General features: G+C 43.6%; 1 protein-coding gene across 1 annotated transcript; it reads right to left on the reverse strand.

The window, feature by feature from the left end:
• Positions 1–6,619: 6,619 nt before the first annotated feature.
• On the reverse strand, positions 6,620–20,840 carry RAD21L1 (RAD21 cohesin complex component like 1). Its single transcript, XM_075042255.1, has 13 exons — positions 20,697–20,840; positions 18,976–19,105; positions 17,539–17,638; positions 15,937–16,043; positions 15,357–15,542; positions 14,639–14,740; positions 13,544–13,657; positions 12,278–12,507; positions 10,795–10,897; positions 9,849–9,988; positions 9,040–9,129; positions 8,233–8,310; positions 6,620–6,808 (listed from the first exon to the last, which is right to left on the reverse strand). The coding sequence occupies exons 1-13, from the start codon at positions 20,838–20,840 to the stop codon at positions 6,620–6,622; spliced, it is 1,713 nt and encodes a 570-aa protein (XP_074898356.1).
• Positions 20,841–21,090: the final 250 nt, after the last annotated feature.

Consider the following 21,090-nt stretch of genomic DNA (forward strand, 5'->3'; position numbering starts at 1 on the left):
ATCCCCTGGCCGTGCCAGCGATGGACAGACAGGGCTCGGCAGGTATTGCTCCTCCTAGAAGCTTCCTGCAATGGGAAACGGGGGCACGGGACCCTCGGAGAGACCCTCGCCATCGGCTCGGTGAAGCCTCCGATGATTCCTCAGTCCGTTCCTCCAGCGGTTTCACCACTGCAGGCTCTCACTTCCGAGGCATCTCTCTTTGCTCGACTTCTGCAGGGTTCACGAGGAACCGGCTGCTGCGCTGGCCTGAGCTGCCCCACCGGCTCGTCCCGTCCCCACGGGGAACACACAGAGAAGGTGCAAGAGCAGGCGGGCCTGTTTGGCAGCCCCAGCCCCAGCCCTCGGCACGCAGCCGCCCGGGCCCAGAAGCCGCTGCATTTTGCCAGATTTCTCGCTCACTGCTTCTTTTGTCGGGGTTCCCATCACCCTGCCCGCTGCCGGATTCCCTTGTTTTCCTTGATGCATCCTGCATTAGGAGCGTTTTGCAATGGTGGTACCAAGCCCAAGCATCTAAGAGCAGCTTTACCATTTCTGCAGAAACCTTGGGAGAAGAACCGTGCCCGGCACACGCTGACGGGCGCCTTCCTTATGGGTCCCTCTCCATATTTTCAGCCTTCCAGTACTAACAAGATTAAAAGCAGAGAGCAACAGGGGGAGGAAAATCACAGCTTCCATTTTTCTGTGGAACAGAAAGGTCTCCCGAGGAGACCTCCCTGCCTTTCCAACACAGGCTTTGCTTTTCCTTCACACTAAAAATAAGCAAAGTGCTGAACATGGTGAAAAAAACAACCACCTGATTTGGGACAGTGCTGCATCCCCAAAACAGGGGCAATGCCAGGAACAGTTTGTGTTTGAAAAGCGACTGGGATGCAGTTGGGGGGTGGTGGGAAGGAGCAGGATCCAGCAGCCGGGGGCCAAGGCCGGCAGAAATCCGGCAAAGGAGGGGGTCACTGCTGGGAACCCACCGAAGGATGCGGCTCAGGAGTACCCGGAGCACCATCCCAGCTGCCTGGCTCAACACCGGCTGCCTGGTGCACAGCAGTGACCATGTCTGCACTCCTGCTTCTGCCACGGAGAATTTTTTTGGGAGACGGGCTGTTTTGCTCCTGCTCAGGAGTTTCCAAGGGAGCGGCGATACCTCCAGGGGCTGGGAAACTCTGCTCCCTGCTCCAGCAGAGACAGGCTCATCCCAAAGCAGACAGAGTTTCACCTGGGTCCCGGACAGAGGGAGATGCTCCAATTCACGCCAGAGCAGAGCGCTCAGGGCAAGAGCAGGGACAAAATGCACAGGGTGTTTATGCAACACCCCCAGAAAAATCAATTTTGCTAAGAGTTGTTGTATCACATAATGAAACACAGGAGTAACTCCTTTTATTCTCTTGTTTGTTATAAAATGCTGAGTTGACACCCAGAGATTACAGGAAAATAGAGACCATTCAAAAAGATCAGGTTATGCAGCTCATCACTTTTCCAGCTGACCTGGCTGCAGCGCCAAATGGGGAGGTGGCAATTCCTGGCCCTCATTAGCTAAAAATAAGGTGCCTGACCAGAGGGAACAGGCTGGTCTCTTCCTGAGGCCTCTGGAGGGAAAGGGAAAAGGGAAAAGAGCTCCGTGACAAACGCTGTACCAGCAGCAGTTGCCACGAGAGTAGGAGCAGGATACCCGGGATGCAGACCCTACGGTTTTACCCAAGGCCAGGAGGGTTGGCAGGTTGGGGATGCTTGTGAGGTTACGCCCCACCGCCCACCCTGGGCTGGTGCTCTGCTGGGAGCCGAGCTGAGGACCGGTAAGCAGAAAGAAGAGCCCACTCCTTTGGGATACGCAGGCAAAAAACATGGAAGAGAAATCCACCTTCCAGCGCGACAGCTACCCCCTCCCCTCCGCACCCCTGCGCGGTCTCGGCGCGGTGGAAGCGGGTCTCCCCTCACCACCATCCACCTTGAACGAGGGCTGGGAAAAACGGTGGTCATGGCAGATTAGCCCTGGGTCTCCGCACCGCTGGAATGGCCTACTTTAACAACACGCCAAATCTCCCGTCTCAGCCCGCTGCGACGCTTACCGGGGTGCGATCCCAAGCGTTGCCCCTTCCTGACACCCCCCCCCCCCCCCCCAAGCAGGGACCCCTGCAGCCCTGGAAACCAGGATTTGCACCTTCTTGCACAAGGTCACGGCACCATGCATCCATTGCCTAGGGAGGGTGGGAACGCCGGTATTTTATAAGCCCAACAAATGCACGGCAGCGGGTTTCTGTGTGACAACCAGGCAGCACTGACCTTGCGGGGAGGAGAGAAAAGGAGCGCCCGGCTCATCAATCAGCTCATGTATTTTCTGTATCCCTTCGGAGATGGAGCATTAAGCCATTAAATAATAAAATCTCAATTGCAGAGCGGCTCCATCTCCTGCAACGCCCCATAGTGCCGGGAGACACGTCTGGATGCCATACAGAGCAGATGTGGGTCTGGTGCATGCAGGGAGGCTCTGGTGCATGTGATGCGGGCCTGGTGCGTGCAGGGAGGGTCCGGCGAGTGCACTGCAGGGCTGGCGAGCACGCTGTACGCCCGAGGCGTGCCGTGCGGGTCCGGCGCTTGTGGTGCAGGTTCGATGTGTGTAATGTGGGGCAATGTGGGTCTGGGACATGAGGTGTGGGTCTGGTGAGTGGGACGTGGGTCCGGTGCATGCCAGGGTGGGGGTCCAGTGCATGCAATGCAGGTCCAGTGCGTGCGCCGAGGGTCTGGCTGGTGTGACGTGTGTCCGGTGCATGCCGGGGGGGTCCGGTAGATGCAATGCAGGTGTGCTGTGGGCCCGATCCGTGACCCGCCCCAAGCACCCTCTGCCCCGGGGACCCCCACCACCACCCCCACCCCGATGCAGAGCAGCGCTGGCAGCCCCGTGCTGCGGGTCTGCCCCCCCTCCCCAAGTCTGCAGCCAGAAAGGGATGAGTCACGGCGGCCGCGGGGTCCCCCCCACGCCCCCCCACGCCCCGCTCACCTGCGCGGAGCCCCGCCGATGTCCGGGGGGGGGGGACCGGGATGGGGCTGGGGGGGGGAGGCTCAGCGACCTGGCGGGGAAGGGAGAGAGAGGAGGGTGAACGGCGGCGGTGCGGGGCGTCCCCCCAACACCCCCCCCCCCCCCCGCACCCACTCCCACCCACCCACGCCCCGCGCCCTCCCCCGTCTCCATCACCTGCGCCGGCCTCCATGGGTGCGGCGGGGCGGCCGGGGAGCGGAGGGATGGAGGGAGGGATGGAGGGATGGATGGAGGCAGGGAGGGAGGGATGAGCCTTGCAGCTGCGTAATTTACCTCCCTCCTCTGCGCTCTTAAAGCGACGGCGGCGCGGGTGCCCCCCCCCCCGCCGGGTTTCCCCCCCCGTTTCTATGGCAACTCCTTTTTGCCGGGGCGCAGCGCTCCGCCTCTCCCCCCCCCCCAAAAAAAAAATAAAAAGCCGGTTTTTGAGGTCCCTCCCCGGCGGCGGAGCCCCGCGGGCCGGGTGCTCCCTGCGGCCGGAGCCGGGTCGCGCTCGGTTCCTCTCCCCGCGTAACCCCGGAGGAGGAGGAGGAGGAGGAGGAGAAGGAGGAGGAAGCGGGGGGGGGGGGGGGGGGGGGGGGGGGTAGAGCCGGGGCAGCCCCGCGTTGCGGCCACCCGGCCCTTGGAGACACACACACACCCCCCAAGGTCATAATTTTCATCTAACCAGTCCAATTCTGAGGACATCCGTCCGCCTAATTAATGACGCACTTTCATAAAGTAAAATAAATAAATAAATGACAATCTTTGCCTCATTTAAATACCTACGGGTCAGTCCGGCGGCAGCGAGACCGCCGGCTCCGGGGCTGGGATTGAAAAAGCAGCAAAGCATCAGCAGAACTGAACTACTGCGCAGGGCTCCCAGTTGGAGCGGGTTCTCTCCGCGCCCTCCCCGCTCGCTTGATGGGAAATCACGCCGGTCAGCGCTGGCACGGCGTGGCTAAGCTCTCAAGCACAGTCTGGTTACTCGTGGTACTACCTACACATTTCCTTCTGTAGCTATCGAGCTTCACCTTTCCAAATTATTTCATGAGCAAACATCTAGGGCGAGGCCCTTACTGGGAGCCACCGAGTGACTTACCATGGCCCACGTGGCAAGCAGTGGGGCTTTGGCTCCCACTCTGCTCTGGTGACCACAGCTGAGAGCGCCCAAGGTCAGCTGCGGCCACCCCTTCAGCAACTGGGAGAACAGTGAGATGCACATACACATATACCTGTGTTACGTATGTACACGTAACATCCTATGTGCTTGCATGCACATATAGACTTATGGAGGGAAACTGTTGAGCAGAGCCTGCTCCTAGTCTGGATCTGGACCCCAGTCCGACAACTGAGTACAGCTGGGCAGGATTAAAACCCAAGCCCCCGTCTCACGATGTGTGGAGGGATGCTGAGCTCGACGCTCCCCCCGGCATCATGCTCCCCCTGCCCTTGCAGGTTCCCTTTGTAACTCCCCCGCGGTTACGGTGGAGTTCTGACAAACCTGTTCTGTTAATACGCGCAAAGTCTTTCTTCCAAGACTTATTTCCTGCAAGATTTGTACCTCATTTATTCTGATACGCAGACTATTTTCAATGTATATATATCCTGCCTCTCATTTATTCCTGCCTGCCTCCCGTCCGCCTCCAGCCTCCTTTTGTTTCCCTCTTTCCTGGTGAATCCAACACACAGCCTCTCTCCTTGAAAGGAAAATTAATGAGTTAGCGCATCTGCTGCCACTGGAGCTGCTGCTACCCTGTGACAGCGGCAGACGTGGCGCAGATGTCGGATGCAGAGTCATTTTGGATGGCTTTCGGGGGAGAAAAATGGTTTCTTCTTCCCTCCCCAGTCTGCAGTGCTCCGTTTGCCAGGGTGCGGGAGCAGAGGACTCACCGGGAGATGCGACGTGCCGGGAGGGATTAGGTCTGCTGCAGGGGAGCGAGGGAGAGGTTTTCTCTCCTCCTTCTACCACAGGCTCACTGCCAAGACGCCGAGCGGGAGATTTGGAGAACCAAGCCCTTTCCTCACCCCGGGGTTGGTATGCGACTCCTGAACAAAACTGCCAGGCCTGGGCCCGAAGAGGAGAGGGAAACGAGCCGCTCTTGATTACAGTCTTGGCCTAGGCTACGCTTGGCAAGCGTCACTCCTGTTGGCATCAGAAAAAGGAAAATACCGTTTCTTTTGCAGAAAACAGAAAGGTTTTTACCTAACAGGGTCGCTTTTCCCTCCCTTACGCCCAGAAAAGTAACCCCTTGGAGAACCGCGGCAAAGGCTTCTTATTGCTTATTTTATGTAATTATTCCTACGCGGAAAAAAGAAAACCAACTAAAACCAGCCCTGCTACCAGCCAGCCCAAAGGCCAGCCCGTCCACGCCTGCCCAGCGCAGGGCCTTCGGTCATTTTAAAGCCTTTTTACTCCCCTGAATAGACCCCTTGAAATCAATTCCTCACATTCTCTAAACCCTGAGCCCACAAATAAATCAACGCAGGACAGGAACAGTGCACAGTAGCAGAACCAAACACACAAGGGGTATAACTGAGGTGAGCGAACACCTGCAAAGCCAGGATGACAATATCATCCATTCTTTCAAATTTTAAGAAAATCACCAAAAACACTGACTCCGAGAAGGTGAACCCAAAGGAGAGCTTAGGCAGCCGCCAGTTTTGATCCTTCAGAACAAACGCCAATGAGCTAAGGAAACATCTTCTTGTGATTTTTATTGATTTCATATTAAGAGAGGTCAGCCTATCCACAGCGCTGTAACACTCCAGAGTGCTGAACACACACAACCCTCCTGTGTCTCGCAGGTTTGATGCGACTGAAAAACACAACCTCTACAAAATGACAGTAAAAGTGTTAAAACGTATCCAAAATAAGCTAAAAAAGCAAAGAACTAATAATATTTCAGTTTAACATCCAATTTTAAATAGGACTACACATAAATAAATAAAGGTGTTAGACTTTAAGTAAATGTGCTCCATGAAATCTAAAATTGCAGGATTTCTAGGGGATAAGATTTCTCCTGAAGCTTATGTGACTATTCTCAGGATAGTGCAACTTCTCTCTGCCTGAACACGTGAAACTGATGCTGGAGACAGTAACTTGCCAGACCTTAAAATATCAAATACTGAACATTTTTTGACAGGAATAATTTCAAATAGACTAATTTTTTTGACAGAGAGAGCTTAACAGACTTCTCTTACTGGTGGTGTTAGATAATTAACACACACAAGCCCCGTTAAAAATAATTTAACCTCCAAAGCTGGTCTCTAGGAAAGGTTTTTAAGGACTTTCATAAAATCCCTTATAATGTAAGTCTCTGATGTAGAATATGCATTTCAGCGATATTTTATTAACAGAATAAGTAACTGCTCATCAGATAAACACATATATTATATTAAACATACTAGTGAACACCTGGGTAACCAATACTGAGGCAGCACACCTGCACAAGCCAGGTACTTGCCAGTGCTGAGAGGTGCTACAAAGGAAAGGGAGCTCTGTTCAGTTACAATGGTTTGACAAGACATTCAATCATTTTTCAAGGAAATATATTTGCTGAAAAATTTAGAATAAGATTTATTTTTATTAGCTTATCCAAATACTACGTGATGTCAGGGAGCATTGAACATTGGGCCAAGGGTGGCTGTAATGTCAGCAAAGGGAGCACTCTGACTGAGCTCAATAGCTGACTGCTTCTTCAGAACAAGAAGGATGTAAAACTTGGCCACAGCTTCTTTCCGGTTGTTTTTCTGACAGAGCTCCCGAAAACTGAAAGAACACACGCCTGATCTCTTCAGGTGCTGCAGAAGGGAAACCAGAAAATGAGTCAGGTCAGCTTCACTGCCAGTAAAACCAGATCCCATCAAGTCTGAACTGAACAGTGCTGCTCAGAGTGAGTATTTTCTGCTCGAATGCCTTGAACAGGATCTTACCTTGGCATTTGCATTTATATAAGTGGCTCTTAACATTTTATTGCCATAATATTGCTAGCACCTACATATGTTACTAAAATCTACATAGGCCTGCAGTTCCAGTGAATTCAATGAAATTGTAGAGGCATGCGATGAAGAGCATCTGTAATGGGTTTCATGATTCAAAACAATAAAAATCATTGTATCCAAAGAACAGGGGATGCAAAGTACCAGCTATATCCTAGGCAATTTCAGGCACAGCTAACTGTTATTATTTCTTAGTTTTTAACGGCTACACTCATGTGTAAGTAGTTCTTTATGGGCGTTGCACAGAATCTTTGAAATATGTTCACATAAAATAATTTAAAAAAAAACAAGAAGGCTGTGAAGTCGAACTCCAGCGCTAGGGAAGAGCTAGGCTTGGACCAAAGTTTGGCATGTTTTGTGGACAAAACCCACTCCCCACGCCCTCTTGCCCACACTCAGATTTCTCCATCGCCTTCCTCCATTCTCCCCTCAGCCACATGGGTACACTGGATTAGGAGAACTGACCTGAAGGAAAACAACTTTTTGCTGTGTTTTTTCTACCCACCCCCAACCAGACCAACACTGAAGCACCAAAACGCTCGTCCAGGAAAAAAAGGAAGGAACAGGACTGAGACATTAGGCCAAGAGTTTGGACATCCAGCATCAGGGCAGCCTGTGCTGGCTCCTGTCGATACGGCATATGATATCATACGTTACAGCTTCACCAGTTTTACAAGGCTTTCTGCAAGAAAAGCAGAATAAGCCTTCCTGATGCAAAGGCTACGCTCCCTGCTAAATTTCAAGCATCTTGAAAGCACTGGGGCATTAAAACCTCTTAAAAAAGACGTTACCAGCTTTCTTTTTAACATAACCCTCACTCATTTCCCTAGCCTTCATCTCAAACAGCTCAAGCAGATGAATAGCCGAATGATGGAACCCTGCAGTGCTCAGCTGAGATCTGGCAACCTGTAAGGAACAGGGTTTTGTAGAGATACTCCAGAGTATACTCATAGAAGGAAGAGAGCAAGGGCTTGGCGTTACAGCAAATGCTGCTGTGGAAGCAAACATTCAGAAAATGCTAGCGATTCCAGCAGCTGTGGGAGAAGACACCATGTCAGGCACCCAGAGTCCTGGTTTCCTACATAAATACCCCATAAAATGCAGTTACACACTGTGTATGGGGGGCAGCAATATGATCAACAGTGTAAGTAAGAGATTTTCTGACATAGTCCAACTGAAATCAACACCTGATTTTGGCATCTAATTACAAAATCCAGCACTGGTACCTGTAAAGTTTTTAATAACTGAAGAGTTCTTTTGCTCCACCTTATTTCTTCACTGTCTTTCCCATTCCTCTTTAGCTCCTTGAAATAGAACAGAAAGTTAGACAGCATGTGTAAAAAGTCACACACCATGATGATAAAAAGGATAAGAGTTCTAGGCTAATTGAAAATCCAACTGAAGCTAGACATCTTGATAGCCATACTCAGGATATCTGGGACCTTTGACACCTCTGCGGTCATACTAGGCTTTGTGAAACAGAGAAAAGAATGCAAACCATGTTCTTTCTGCTACAAAGAGACAGATCGGGTGCAACAACCTGTTGGGTACTATGGAAGTGGTCCCAGTCAGCCTTGGGGAGGCAGCTTCACAACAAGATACTGTTTTGCGTCACTGGGATTCTGACAGTATTTGTATTGGTCAGGGACCAAAAAGGATGTTCAGAAATTTCACTTTAGATTTTGGGCTTAACCTCTGAAGTCAAGAGGAGAAGACTGCCCTTGTTTCAGAGCATCTGAGTATCCTCATAACCAGTAAGTTCAGAAACTGTTTCCTTCTTACAGGAAGCACAATCACTAAATAAGGAGCTGTTTCCCTCACAGACTGTAACCTTTGAATGTTGGAATACACATATCCCCGATTGCCAAGCTTTAAAGTTTTTGACTGGCAAAATATGTACTAAAGACAATGTTAGTACACCAAAATTCACCATAAGTTCATGATGCCATCGTCTTTTTTTTTTTAATGTTTCTGAGAAAGACGACAGTTCTCTTTGAAATAAGTCAAGAGTTGTCAGTTTTGAGTACACATACATTTGTTAACTCAGCTTGCTGTGTTTCAGCTTTGTGGCCCAGTGAATTGGTCGCCAGTGAGGAGCTCTCAGAGAAAGCCATTCTGTCCTGCTGTTAGAACAGAAAGGGCAATCAATAGGCATTATAATTTATGCATACAACATAATTCTTGATTACATAATTCTGTTCAAAGAATTTATTATAATAAATGTTTTCCAAAATGATGTCATAGTTGCTATTTGTACCATGTCTTTTCTCACATATGAAAGGACCTTGCTGTAGTATTTATCCTACAGCTGGATCTACACCTATGGGCTCAGTTCAGGCACAGACCCTACATTTTCTGCTGCTGCCATTAGGTCCAATTTTGTCATTCTTTTTCAGCTTCGATGAGCCTCATATTCTCTAAAGAATGCCCTTTCACATCAGCCTAAATAAAGATGACAGAAATAGATAATTTGTTGTTGCTTAAGTATCTCCTCAATATGAAACACAAAAGATAATCATCTTTATAAAGGATAAAACTTATATTTATCTCTTTTGTACAAAGAGATTATATTTCATATTAAGGTTTCATTTATACTTAGTGATTAGATTATAATCTAGATTGATTAATAGACATTTTAATTAATCATTTATTCATTCTGAGAGTCTACCAAAGTGCTTATAAATAAACTTTCATGACACAAGCTACTTGATGCTGTAGCAGCTGTCTCTAGCACCCTTTTCAAGTATATATTAGTAATTTCTTAACGTGTTTTAAATGGAACCCTAGCATTAAATGAAACCAATAAATACATTTAGGTCTCAAAGTTATGGAAACTGCTTACTATAGTTTCACCACAGTTATCATCAGTTTCATTTCTGTTATTCTGTGATGTCAACATAAACAAATCATCTCTAATTTTTCTCTCAGTCTCTGAATGAGCTGACTCCTGCAGGTAACTTGGCTCTTCTACTATCAGCATCTCTGTATTAATAAAAAAAAACAAGGTTTAAGAGGAAATTACTATGAATTGCTGTCCTTAAAGAAAAAAAAAAGGCATTAAATTAATTTTTAATTAAAAAACAAGAAATCTTTGAAAGCAAGACAGAATGAGTAAATATAGAATAAATATCATTCCCAACAGGACCATGGAAGAAGAACCTTCCGAGAGAGTTTTTCCCTTTTCTAAAACTTGACCTTTATGGGCTTGCAGGAGGTGGTTTTCTTGATTAACTTCCAAGGCAAACATACAGATTATATTTCTAGCAGAGCAAAGGAATGAAAGCAGATATATCACCTTCTCAGAAGATCTAAAATGGAACATTTCTTCTTGCTTAATATTAACCAAAACACAATCTTCTAGATACAAATAGAAGTTATTTACATGAATTTGGAAATTTAGAGAATGGTTTGATTAAACTCAGAATTAGTGGGAAGCTTTTTTAAAAAAAAAACAAAACAAACAAACAAACCCAACGAATCTGCAGTTTGGTAGACAATTAGAGAAACCAAAAGGTGAAACCAAAAATACCTCCTTATGCCACAAGGAAGAAGATGACTTGCATTTAATTTCTAATCTAAGGAACAAAACAACAGCATAGTACTTAAAAAAGGTTATTTGTTTTTATGTTTTAAATAATTACCAGCCAATTTCCTTAACATTTAACTTTTTTGGCCTTTGATTTATAGAATACTGCACACAAGGACTGTGCACATGTCTCTCCAACATCATGTAAAATAGAAAAAATTTTCTAACAGCTAATTCTGCAACAACAGAATTAAAATATTACCTGTGGTATCTTGTTCTTTTCTTGTTTCTTCCATTTCAGATTCCCTCTGTATTCCATTTCTTCTCATCTTAAATCTGTGACACTTGAAGCATTTTGCAAACAACTGAAAAAAATTATTTTTATTTGTTTGCTTTCAAAATATCACGTCATATTATTTGCAAACATCAACACAAAGGCATGAATAAGAACTGTATATTAAAATACTGCAACCCAGAATTTAGATATTTTAATTAGGTCATTCTGAAAATCATCTTTTTTTTTTTTTTTTTTTTTTTTTTAAGTAATAGCCTTCTGCAGCTTCAACTTTGGCAGTGAACTCCATGAAGAAATATCCTAGGAACAGCTTGGATCATTTTTCCTCAAAGCCAGCCAGTAAGGAAGGATGAAAGAAACAAATATCTGCAGTTATCTGTGTGTGGATTTCTCTCTCCGTGTACTGCTGTGTGAGTATTTTTCATCCTCATAAAGAACAACTTGTAATTCTGCACCTCGACTCTAAGAGGTGAAGCTGTGCTGCTGGAATGAACCTGCAGAGAGCTGTTTGCCTGGAGACCCTGCCTCCCAGATCTCTCCACGCTACACAACAGAAGAAACAGTGCAATTAACATAAGGCTGCCTCTCATAGTTTACACCATATCTTTCCATATCGCCTTGTATACACATTGATCTCTTCTTTATCTTATCATCAGCTCTAAACTTAGAACTTTTTTGAATGATCTGTGAGGATATTACACGGGGACATGAGAGGCTTTGATAGATCATATTTCCTTGAAACAAGTATGTCTTTCTTGTGCAAAAAGAGCAGCAAGGTCCACAGCCACAGGAAAGGGTGGTCTGGCCCACCCTTCCAGGCAAAGTGACAGCGTGATCAGGAACCTCTTGGTCCTCTGAAAGGCAAGTCCCTGACTGCTCTCCAGCTGGAAGTTTAATCTCCAATCAGGAAAGTACAAAACAAATTGGTATACCATCTTTCCAAAGCCATTAACAATATTATAATAACAATGTTTGAGCTTTATCTACCTTTAAAATAAACATAGAAGAGAGATGTGGTCTTATATTGATTACAGAGCAGAAATAAAACAGAAAATAATAAAACACAGTAGAAAGTAGAAAAGAAATTGACAGAAATCTAAAAAGTTGTATATTACTGTACAATCAGTCAGGTGCCAGTATGTAAAATGAAACATCAGCTCTCGAGTTTCTTCGTCATTTTTTACTTGTTGTTGGAGTGCTGGAGATTAAAGCTGTGAGCACTATAGATGGTCTTCTGATGAAGCAATTAGTGGTGACCATGCAACTAATCATCAGATACCCAACTGAACTGTACTGCAAAACAATACTTCCAATGATGCTACACACCTGCAGTTTGCTAGGAGTTCACATAAAACCAAGTCTGCAAAATCTCTCACAGTTAGATCCTAGATGTGCAACAGTCCCTTAATCTATACAGTGGCATAAAAACCTACAAGGCTTGGATCTTTACCATTTGCAGCTCAGCATGAACCACAGGCTGTGTGGCATGGGACAGGAGTTTATCCACACCTCCTGATTTCTTCCACATCATTGTTTTTTTTGTTGGGGGTGCAAGGTCTAACGTAGCAAGGATGTCTGTGCAGTTTTTAAGTTGGTTGTAGATAGTGTTGCAGCTGAGTTCTTTCTCTACATCCACAAGCAACTTCCTCTTTCTTTTCTTCTTTTTCCTCTGGGTGACAGCTAAATAGAGCAAGTATTTAAAAAAAAAAAAAAGGTCTAATAAGGTCTATTCACACAAAAAAGCACAAAAAAATAGCACCATGAAACAAACAGACAGGCTGCTGACCTCCTGAAACATGGCACAGACCTGAAAATCAAAGTACAAGTGCATGGGCCATTTCTCCAGAAGTTCTCACTAAGTATACTCCTTGTATTCTTGTACAGGAAATTCACATATGTTTAATTACAGAAGACATATGACTATTGTACTAAAGAACCAGGAACATGAGGACTTAATAAGAACACATGATATACTAACAAGGCTGAATAAGCTATCTTTAATCTATCAGGAAGTTAATTGTTCCAAGAACTGCTGATGTACTCAACAGGTTTCATCACCTCGTAATTAATATCTCTATTTGTCTGTTTAATCCTTTAGCAATTTGACTAAGATGTACATAGTAAACACAAAAGACAGAGACAGATTGGTTATATATCCATAATTTCCTGAATATTATTTTGGCATGCTGGAAAATTCCAGTATTCTAAATATTAGTGTCAACATGAACTTTTCTATTTGCAAACAGCCACCAATGTGATAGGTGACGTTTAGACTTACCCACAGAAGAAATGAAACATTTTTCTTTTTGGATCTTATTAAAGTTACAAGTTCACAAAACATAATTTTACAAAGGCCTGGAAGTTTTAAGACGGTTATTTTACACAAAAATCACTGATGTGTCACTAGCTATAAAAGTTCTTCAGCTGAAACTTCAGGAACACTCATGAACAGGCCAGGCTTGCGCTGCTAGCAGAACTGCAGAACAACAAAACTTGGTCTGGTATGTGGAAGAAACTGAAAGCAGAGATTTGGGCAGATCAGATGAATAACCTGATACTGGTTTTGTATAATGGTTACCTTAAAACAGAACTCTGACAGCAGGAGCAAATGAAATCGAAAGTGGGAATAATCTGTTTTGCAAATATTTTCACTAACAAGAAGAAAAACAAACCTAGTTAACACAAACATTCAGCAAGAAACCGGTCAGGTTCTGACCTGTATCATCAACTGGCTCAAGCACAAATCCATCTTCTTCATTCAACAAAAGTATTGTTTCATTCCTTAGATGACCGACTTCCTCAATGGTGGTGTCTGCACAGTTGGACTCAACTATAAGAAAACACAGCAAATAACCCAAATAAAAAAAATAAGTTACAAGATGGAATAATTTCTCAATCTTGCGACATAGAATGATATCAGACAAAAAAAGATCAGAATTAGAAAACAATGATTTTGTCTATAATCTCACAATGACTTTAACCAGTAATAAATGGCACTGCTGCTGCCCATACTCTGCACCACACGCTTCCCTTCGCTGACACCAGAACCTGTATGATGGGGTGGTGGAACACACTGAAGAACTGCTCTGGGGGAAAACCCACCTGACAAAAAGTGGTTTTAGGGGGAAAAGTGTTTAGTTTCAATACGTATCTGTTTCCAGTTCCGTGCAACTGCATGGCAGTGTGGACATTTCTGGCAACATAAAAGGAACACGTAGCACCAGCACTAGTGCAAGGAGTGGCAAGTGCCACTGCTTCCCCTTTAAAGCTGTTCCAAAATTCTCAGTTAAGTAACAGTGTGATGGGGGTATAAGAATTTAAGGTATTTTAAAAGAAAAAAAAAAAAAGAAAAATCCACAGAAAGTCTTCAAAAATTAATTTCTTTCATCAATATCAAACCAAAAGAAGACTAACACCTTTATGAACTACTGAAGTGTCATTTGTCACTGAAATATGAAGCCAGAAATACTCACAGGTGAAGTTCAAAGTTACAGCATACCCTTACTCAGTTTCCTTTCCCCTACAAAAGCAGTATCACACTGTCTGAACAGCAGGGTGGATCAACAGCATATCCAACAGGATGTCATGTAAAAGTGTTTCTAAGCAATGTCAAGTTACAAATCTGGAATTTCTAGGTCAAATTAAATTATACCTAAAGTGGTGGATGAAGCATATCAGAAAAAAAGCAAAATAAACAAACAAAGGAAAAAGGCAAGGGATATTATACAAAGCTGAATGTGAGTTACTTCAGGCATTAATGCAGGAACAGAGGGTTCATGTGAGTAAGACAGAGTGGACACTGCAAACTCACTGGCTGTGCTGTTCTCTGGCAGATCTTGTGGCAAAGGACGTTCTTCCTCCATATCGAGAATGTCTTTTTCTAGGTCATTTTGCTCATCCCTCAACAGGATTTCTTCAATACAAAATGCATGGTTTTAATCATTCTAACACTTAGTCATGAAATATTAGCCTGATACAGCCTAATGTTACTTATGGAAGGTTAATTTTCTGCAAACAAAAAAAGCTCAGCTTCCACAGATGGCTGTCAACGGTACAGCTGTCTTCAACAGTACAAAAAGGAGAACACTAGTCTTAATTTTGATTTCCACCCTTTCTTTGAAAAGTATGATATTAGCATTGTTTAAAAGGTATAAATCTATAAAGGTTTATGTAAATACTCTAAACCATAAAGATGTAGAAGCTACTTTGCTGCCTTTGTTATTACAACAATAAGGATAAAAATGCTGCAGTATTTTACCTTTGAAAATATAAATTAAACTGTTAAACATTAGAATTAAAGGCATTCAATTTACATTCAGAAACTGAAATGTGTCCTTTAAAACAATTTTCCTTGGCAATGTTTAAGTGATCATAGATTTAGTGACAAGCAGAAAATAATGAAGTATGAAAACAACAAATACAGAATTTATGGCTGAAAACAATCATTTTCATGCTGTATTGTTTGTTTTCCTACAAGAATAAAAATATTTGGAAAGAAACTAATTCTGTTTATCAGTGGCGAACCCTACCAATCATATCTGCAGCATCCTCCTCATCTCCAAAACAGTCATGCTCAAAACAGTAAGTATCTTCACGCAGTGCAGACTTGTCTCCGTTCACGCTCGCAGAGTTGTGATCAGCCACAAGACTGTTACTGCTTGTTAAGATGCTGCCATCAAGGAAGCTCTGTTTTCTTAGTGCATCTGGTTCTTCATCTGAATAAACACAGAATTTCTTATGTTTCATCTGCAGTAATTTTTTAAATGCATATTTATCCATTTCCTAATTTCTCAAATAATTTTTAAAAGATTGTACAATATCCCATACCTCAAATGGAATAAACTATAAACAATTTTAGCTAATTCAGTAAAAAGCAGAAAATGTTGCGTTTGATTCTCAGTCTCCGATATCATATTATATTACTTGGGCAGAGTACTTACACAAAAATTTAAGCATAAGACAGTATGACAGGCCAATCAGCACAAGTGTGAAACAAATGCATTTTTAATAATAGCTTTTCCACATGTGGAAAGGACTTGGACTGTACAAAATTTTGCATAAAACACACTTTTCCTTATGGAATATTTCTAATTTCTCAACTTCTCTCACCAAAGTTTCTATCACAGAGAAGTATATTGCTTTCGTAATCCTCTGTAAGTGTGATGTCTTCAGCTCTGCTCTGATTCAAGGTAAAATGTTCAGCAACATCAATGGCACTGATGAAAAAAACATTATACAAAATATAGGGTGAACTGAAACCCATTGACCATTTAGCTGGAATTCACCATTTAGTGAAAACTTGTCTCTAAACAGTCTTCAATCCTGATGTTTTATCATAAATCCCCCAAAGATAGCTTCTGTTTTCTACAGCATTGGAAGTACCCTGGCTGATCCTTCTGTGGAGAGAGAACAACTGTTTCCCAAAGCTAGTGGCATTCAAGTCATTTAAGGTTTTATTGATAAAATTCACTGCTTTGATTTTCCTCTAAAAGCTAAAAATAAGCATATGGAAAACAGGTGTTATATGTTTATTAAAATTGATACCTCTAAGCAAGTAGGCAGCCGCCGCCTTTGCTAGCCAAAGTTTCTATGCAATCTCCAATGTATGTTGTACAGCAAAGACTGAGTCTGCAATAGCCATTAACGGCCCCGTAGCTGGGGAGAGGTCCACGCGGGAGGGGAAGGCATTTAGCTAACTCAACTTCAAAATACTCCCCACACCTGGAACTCCATAAACAAATGATCCAGATGTATACTCAGAAAGCAACCCCGTGAAGAGGCAGCAGACATGTTTATAAGGACAAGGGAAGCACCCATCCTCCTCTCCATATTTTGTATTTCTCCACTCTGGTTTTGCCACTAAACTTGGGCTTATGTGAGTTCGTTCACATCCAAGCCCTGCTATCTAACAGACGCTTGTCGCATAGATGGCATCTAATTAGTGTAACACCATCATCTGTAAATCAAACCACACGGACTCTTTGGGTATGCAGAAGAGGCACGCTTTAGAGTTAGCACACTGAGGTACTTGAATAAATAGTATTACATCACAGCTGTACTTACAAAATACTAAACACTTACAGGCCCCATCAAACTGTATTTATGATGAGATACAGAGGAAGCCTCAGTGGAAACCTGTTATCCTGGACCTTTGGGGGCATTAGAGCCATCAGAAACATGTCTTGGCCTCCTGCTTTGTAGCAGTTTTTGTACATTAATGCTGATGCATGTCAGAAAAGCCAAAGAAATATGCTGGCTTTTCATCAGGAGCCAAGCTGACTAGTGCTGATAAAATACCCCAGCCCCAAAGAGCAATGAAGCACAAATTAAATGCAGTTACACAATGGAACAGCACAACAGTGTGAGGTTACTAGCCAGAGCTTCCTTGGTCTTACAACAGGATTTATACTAACTTCTATATCTTCTCTTGAGGTCAGAAAGTTGTTTGCAGGCTTAACTCAGACAATTTAAAATCCTGAAGTCTAAGTTCAATACACTATTTCATTGTGAAAGTCTGTTGTTTTAACGGACTTTGAGGAACTCTACAAAAGCACAATTCCTGCGACAGCCTTGTCAAGCTGACTCAGAATTTAGGAAAATTCAGTTATCAAATGAAAACAATTCCATCCAAGTCTTGATTGGATAACAGCAAAGATATCTTTTACTTCTGAAAATACGAAAATTATGAATAAAAACTAGGGAAGCATTTACTTTAAATCAGGTAGTGGTATTTCAAAATCATGAAATTCTTCAGGTAGTGTAATGGACTGATAAGCAGCCTCAAAGTTCTCTTCTGGAAGGTCAACAAGTCCTAAAAGAAATGGACAACATAACAAAATAAGTATCAATAAAATAAAAGTAATGTTCTCCCAAGTACGTATAGTAAGACTATAAACCTGTCAGGAAGGTCTGCTGCCATTCTAAATAACAGAAGGGTAAAGCTTAGGCATTTTGTCACCAGGACTCCAAAGTGGAATTAAAATCCTTAGTTTATGTATACTTTAGAAGCCATATTTTTTACAGACCGATACAGAAGAGTCTGCTGCTGCAGGACCTGAAATACTGTACATACATATGGTTTATGAACAGCTGCTTTAAGTCCCTGAAAGATTCTCACAGCTGACATTTAGCCTAGAGTCTTTCACACCACTTCAAATGAATTACTGTGTTTTCTTTTTCTCTCCAGTGTCTGTATAACACTATTCTCCAGCATCAAATAATTATGAAGTGAGACTGCAAATACTTGGTAATCAGAGAATCCTGGAACAATTCAGGCGAGAAGGGATTTCTGAAGGTCATCTAATCCAACCTTTTGCTCAAAACAGTTAATTTCTAAGTCAGATCACTTTTGACTATTTCTACTGATGGAGATTCCATAGCATCCCCGGACAGTCTGTTTCAGCATTTTACCGCTTCCACTGAGAGTTTTTCCCTCCTTATACCTAGTTGGTGTCTCCATTGCTGTAGTTGTGACCATTGTTCTTGCGCTGTGCAGTCCTCTATAAGCTACTATAGTATCTATTCAAAGTAGATAGTACTGTGTACATACTGTGTTTCTCCTAGAGACTTCCAAATGTTTACAAATATTAACTAACTAATCATGATCGTATCCTTGAGAATAATGTAGGGTAGGTATCTGCTATTCTGCAAACAGACCAGGTCACAAAGCACGTTAGGGCTGGCAATAGATGCTGCTGCCCTGTTCTTAGCCTTTTTTTAGACAACAGTGCCTCCCCATTTGTTGCCCAAGTATGACAAACATACAGCCCATTCATTGGAAAAGGGTCCAGTCATCTCTGCTCCCTTTTTGCTGGCTACATGGCTAGACCTCAAAACACAGTAAAATCTGGCACTAACACACTGTTAGACATGTTGTTGGTGTCATCAGAAATTAAAATTAATTATCTAGCAACAGAGGCTGAATTCAAGCATCTTCTTGTACGACCACTTAAGATACTGCTTCTTTTAAAGGAGTCAAGGACCTGAAATGGCATTAAATTAAGCCAGACTAAACATCAGCATTAGGCAGCAGTATGTTCAATTTCCTTTGGCATCAATAACGTGTATTTAACAGAAATACCCATAATTAACTTTTAAAATTAAAGCTGTAAAGGACACAGATGGAAAAATGCAGAATTCTCCACATACCTGGGCGAAAGGCTGTCTTCATTTTTGTCAAAGCTTCACTACAGTCTGCCAAGAGGTACTTTGCTTTTCTGTGGTAAATCCGCACCACTCCTAGGAGTAAGTGTCCAGAGGTTCGCAGAGCTATTGTAAACTTTGATGATTTAAAAAATTTGTTCAGAAGTTAGTATTTTTGGAAAAAAACATTAAAATGAAAATATTACACAGTAGCAACAGAGTTCCAGTAACATACACCAGTACAGAGCTCTACAAAATTCAACAGGGCTTTGTACTGATATAGAGGATCATAAACAGAAATGAATTTTCAGAGCTAGGAACTTCTAGTTGCTTCTGTTCCTAAACATTGTCATGCCAAAGCGCAAGTCCTGAACTGATGCTCTTACTTTATCTAAAACATCTCAGAGTACTACCAATGAACAGTGTAACACATCCTGAAACAGAAAGTAGCTGCACGTACCCTAGTCTTTGACACTTTGGTTATTTAACTGAGCAGACACCATACCAGCTATGCCCTTATTCATGCAAACAAAGGCCATAACTATGCCTTTATTTACGCAAAGTCTTCCTGCACGAAGCACAGTCAAGGTGGGCATGCTGATGCTAGACAGGACAGCATGCAAGGGAAAATAGAGGGTACTTAACTAGTACCTCTTGGGAAAGACCCAGATAATATCAAGATCATTTTAAAAACACTCAGTTAATCATAACCCATGCAAGACAGACAATGAAATTCAGGCTACCAAACATCAAGCAGGTATTTTCACAGAGGAAGAAATAAATAAATAAATAAAATCTGCTTGCACCAGCTGGAAGCCTTGGATCTCCTGAACCATCACTAAGTAACAGTGCAAAGCGTTCCTCACTGTTCCCTGGGATGAAGTTGCAACAGGGAGGCCAAGGACTGAGTCATGGGTACTTGACTGCCTGCATCTGTGCTTGCTTGAATCATACCTTATCTGTGACATGCAGAGGACTTCAGCCTCTGGGACTTGTTCATCCAGAGTCCCTCATAAGCACTACGTATGCTTAATTAAATATTTAACGGCTTATAACGGGGGATCTGGAAGAAGTCCACTGAAAGTGGAAGGATGGTTACAATATGTCAAAAGTTATTTATTTTAAGATCAGCAAAAGTATTCTCTTCAAGTGGTCTGGGTACAACTTCATGGCAGTTTTCTTAGTCCCTGACTTTGGTTGAGCAGCTGACTTTTCAATCTTTTTGAGACAATTTCCTCAAATACCAGCATTTCCCAAATTACATTGAACAATATCAACTCAAAGTCTCTGAAGAAAGACCAGGGCTACCACACCACACTGATGGGCTCGTGTTGCCTCACGAGCCACTCAAACCCAGGTACTGTGACCCCTCGGCCAGCAGTGCCCACTCAGCACTCCCTGGAGCTCTATCCGTGTGTGGAAAACCAGATTTGAATAAATTGTGGTAACGTTGGCTTACACTGTACATAAATGTATGCCACAGACCTCCAGGTGTAAAACAGCAAGTAAAATACTTGCATAACTGTCATTTAACAGGATGGAGATTTTAACCGAGTGAGAACTGAATTAAAATCAGATTAGGAATTTACTTCATACTGGTTTTGAAACAGCCACAAATTTGTCCAGCTAAGCGAGTCTCCATGATAGCAACAGTCCTGTTCCCTACTGAAGACGAAGGCCTCTAGCCCTGAACTTACCAGAAGACACCTTCTCATTTAATAGCATACCTTTGGCGAGATGATCTTTTCAATGGTAGTCTCTAAATTGCACTCAAATATATGAGCTTTGGTGAGCTTCTTCTGCCAGTGGGCAGCAAGCCATATTTTGGCCAACGGCCCGCGCTTGTTGATCAGCAAATGCATGTAGAACATGGCGCCTGGGCCGAGGCTCACAGGCCAACCCTGCTGCCACCTCCCTGGGCCGTTCCCCTTTCCAACGGGAGAAGGGTCCTGGGGCACAAAGCGGGAAGAGGGATTTAGCGGGACCCAGTCGGACGCTGAGGAGACGGGGGGGATTTAGTGAGGTCTGAGGGAATGGGGGGGATCCCGCCAGGCGCTGAGGGGATGGGGGGGATTTAGCGGGACCTGAGGGGACGGGGTGACACAGCTGGGCGCTGAAGGG

The sequence above is a fragment of the Buteo buteo genome, chromosome 2, assembly GCF_964188355.1.
Source record: "Buteo buteo chromosome 2, bButBut1.hap1.1, whole genome shotgun sequence".
Lineage (NCBI taxonomy): Eukaryota > Metazoa > Chordata > Aves > Accipitriformes > Accipitridae > Buteo > Buteo buteo.